At 32.1% G+C, this 1,962-nt stretch overlaps 1 protein-coding gene across 2 annotated transcripts; it reads right to left on the bottom strand.

Moving 5' to 3' along the window:
* Nucleotides 1–636: 636 nt before the first annotated feature.
* LOC106101632 (zinc finger protein 43-like) lies at nucleotides 637–1,956 on the bottom strand. 2 transcript variants are annotated; one of them, XM_013280929.1, is made up of 2 exons: nucleotides 1,825–1,956; nucleotides 637–1,756 (listed from the first exon to the last, which is right to left on the bottom strand). In XM_013280929.1, exons 1-2 carry the CDS (start codon nucleotides 1,945–1,947, stop codon nucleotides 806–808), a joined length of 1,074 nt encoding a protein of 357 aa, XP_013136383.1. In that variant the 5' UTR covers nucleotides 1,948–1,956; the 3' UTR covers nucleotides 637–805. The 2 variants fall into 2 exon arrangements, 1 of the variants encoding a protein (XP_013136383.1); XR_001225526.1 differs by having other exon boundaries at nucleotides 1,663–1,769; nucleotides 1,825–1,915.
* Between the last annotated feature and the right edge of the window lie 6 nt (nucleotides 1,957–1,962).

Here is a 1,962-nt window from a genome sequence, read left to right on the forward strand (position 1 = left end):
AATTACACTTTTTATATGTTAGCTTTTTAACTATTTTTGATGTATTCTGTATTCTTAGAAGTTATTTGTGAATCTGTGCTATTTATCAATACATTTGTCTTTATTTAAAACAACAATCTTGTTAGGAAAGTATTAGGAAACGGAAGGAATAGTGGTAGTTTTATAAAACATATGGCAAGGAGTGGCAGAGCTCAGTCGCAGTCTCGGCGCTCAGTCGCCAACAAGCTCAGTGTTTTATTAGTCGTCACAATGGAACGTTCGATATATTTGCATTGTCGCATTGGAGTTCAGTTTGTGTTGTTTAAAGTAGTTTAAAGTTTAAAGTTGTTTAATGTAATTTACAAGTATTGTTAATATGGCTGTCCATCTATATTTTAAAGGAAGTCATTTGTTGTAATATCTGACATATAGTTAATTAATTCAATGCTTTAGTTTTATTACAATTAGGGTAAAACAGAAAACTGGCTTGGAACAGGTTGTAGTGACTAGAATAGCTGCAATAGGCAATATGCATATGACACCAAATTATACCAGACTTTTTTTAAGTACAATATATATATAAAAATCCAGAGTTAAAGTTTTTATTAAAATATTTTACTAATCTGGTGTCAGTTGACATAAAACAAAGGAAAGTATACACTGGATCAGGCGACCATCCCGGGAACTAGCCACAATGGCTAGTTGCGAATCAAACCTTGCTATCAATCCCCTCTCTGCGAAGTGCTAAAAAAGGGGGCTTCCTAGAAATCATATCTAGGATGCTAAAGCAAAACCACACTTTTAGGCTCAAAAATATATGTAACAGTTAAACATTACAGGATGTATGTGATTTTAAATGAACATTCAAACCATACCTTGTTTGGTATGATTTGACACACAAGTGACAATGAAAGTTTTTAACACCAGTATGTGTTAATGAATGTCGTTGTAATTCTGATTTAGAAAAGAACCTTTTCCCGCAACTTTCACATGCATATTTCTTTTCTTTTAGATGGCTTTTACGGATATGAGAACTCCGAGAGCTTGATGATATAAATGTAGCATTGCAGACTTCACATTTATGATTTCTTACTCTCTTATGATTCCATAAAACATGGGAATGTAGACCTCCGGGGACTTTGAACCTTTTTGGACAGTATTTACAACTGTACGGACGATCATTGCTATGAGTTAACATATGTATTCTAATGTAACTTGGTGGATAAGATTTGCCGCATTGGTCACACTGTCTAAGGTTCTTATCAGATTTATTCTTATCTTTACTGACATTAGGTTGGCAGAAATGAGTTTGAAAATCTTCAATATTATAGAATCCTTCCCAGCAATTTTCACATAAATATGGTTTTAAATGTAATTTTCTATGTAGAACTAAGGAACGGAAATCATCAAATTTTTCATTACAGTATTCACATTCTCTGCCTATGACATTTTTTACGGGATGATTTTTTAAACAGTGTTCATTTAAAAGTTTCGCTGAATTGAACATTTCTTTACAATAGACACAATACAGATTTAAATCACATTCAGGATTCACCAAATCCTTTATATTTCGCACTTTTATTTTATTTATATGATTTTGTACATCATAACGGTCATCCGGTTCTATACCACATTCATGATCATTTGTTGAATTTAAAACATTGCTTTCGGCCAATGTTTTCGCACTTGATTCTATTAGAATTTTGAATGAGTATGTTAAAACAAGTTGGTGAACGCAATTTATACATATATTCTCTGGCAAAGGATCTTCAGACACCTGTAACAAATACCTTTCAATAATATTTATAAATTTCAGTTATTTTAAAGCAGTTTTTTTATAATCACCTTGTAACTATAAAAATTTAATAATATGTCTGACAATGAAACGTTTTCGCCAGATATGGAAATTTTTGTATGTATGTGCCTCATCTCTTTGGCATTGCCTAAACACGTACGGCAGCGATTCATGGTGGATTAATTATT

Source organism: Papilio polytes, unplaced genomic scaffold, assembly GCF_000836215.1.
Source record: "Papilio polytes unplaced genomic scaffold, Ppol_1.0 DF823977.1, whole genome shotgun sequence".
NCBI classification, from domain to species: domain Eukaryota; kingdom Metazoa; phylum Arthropoda; class Insecta; order Lepidoptera; family Papilionidae; genus Papilio; species Papilio polytes.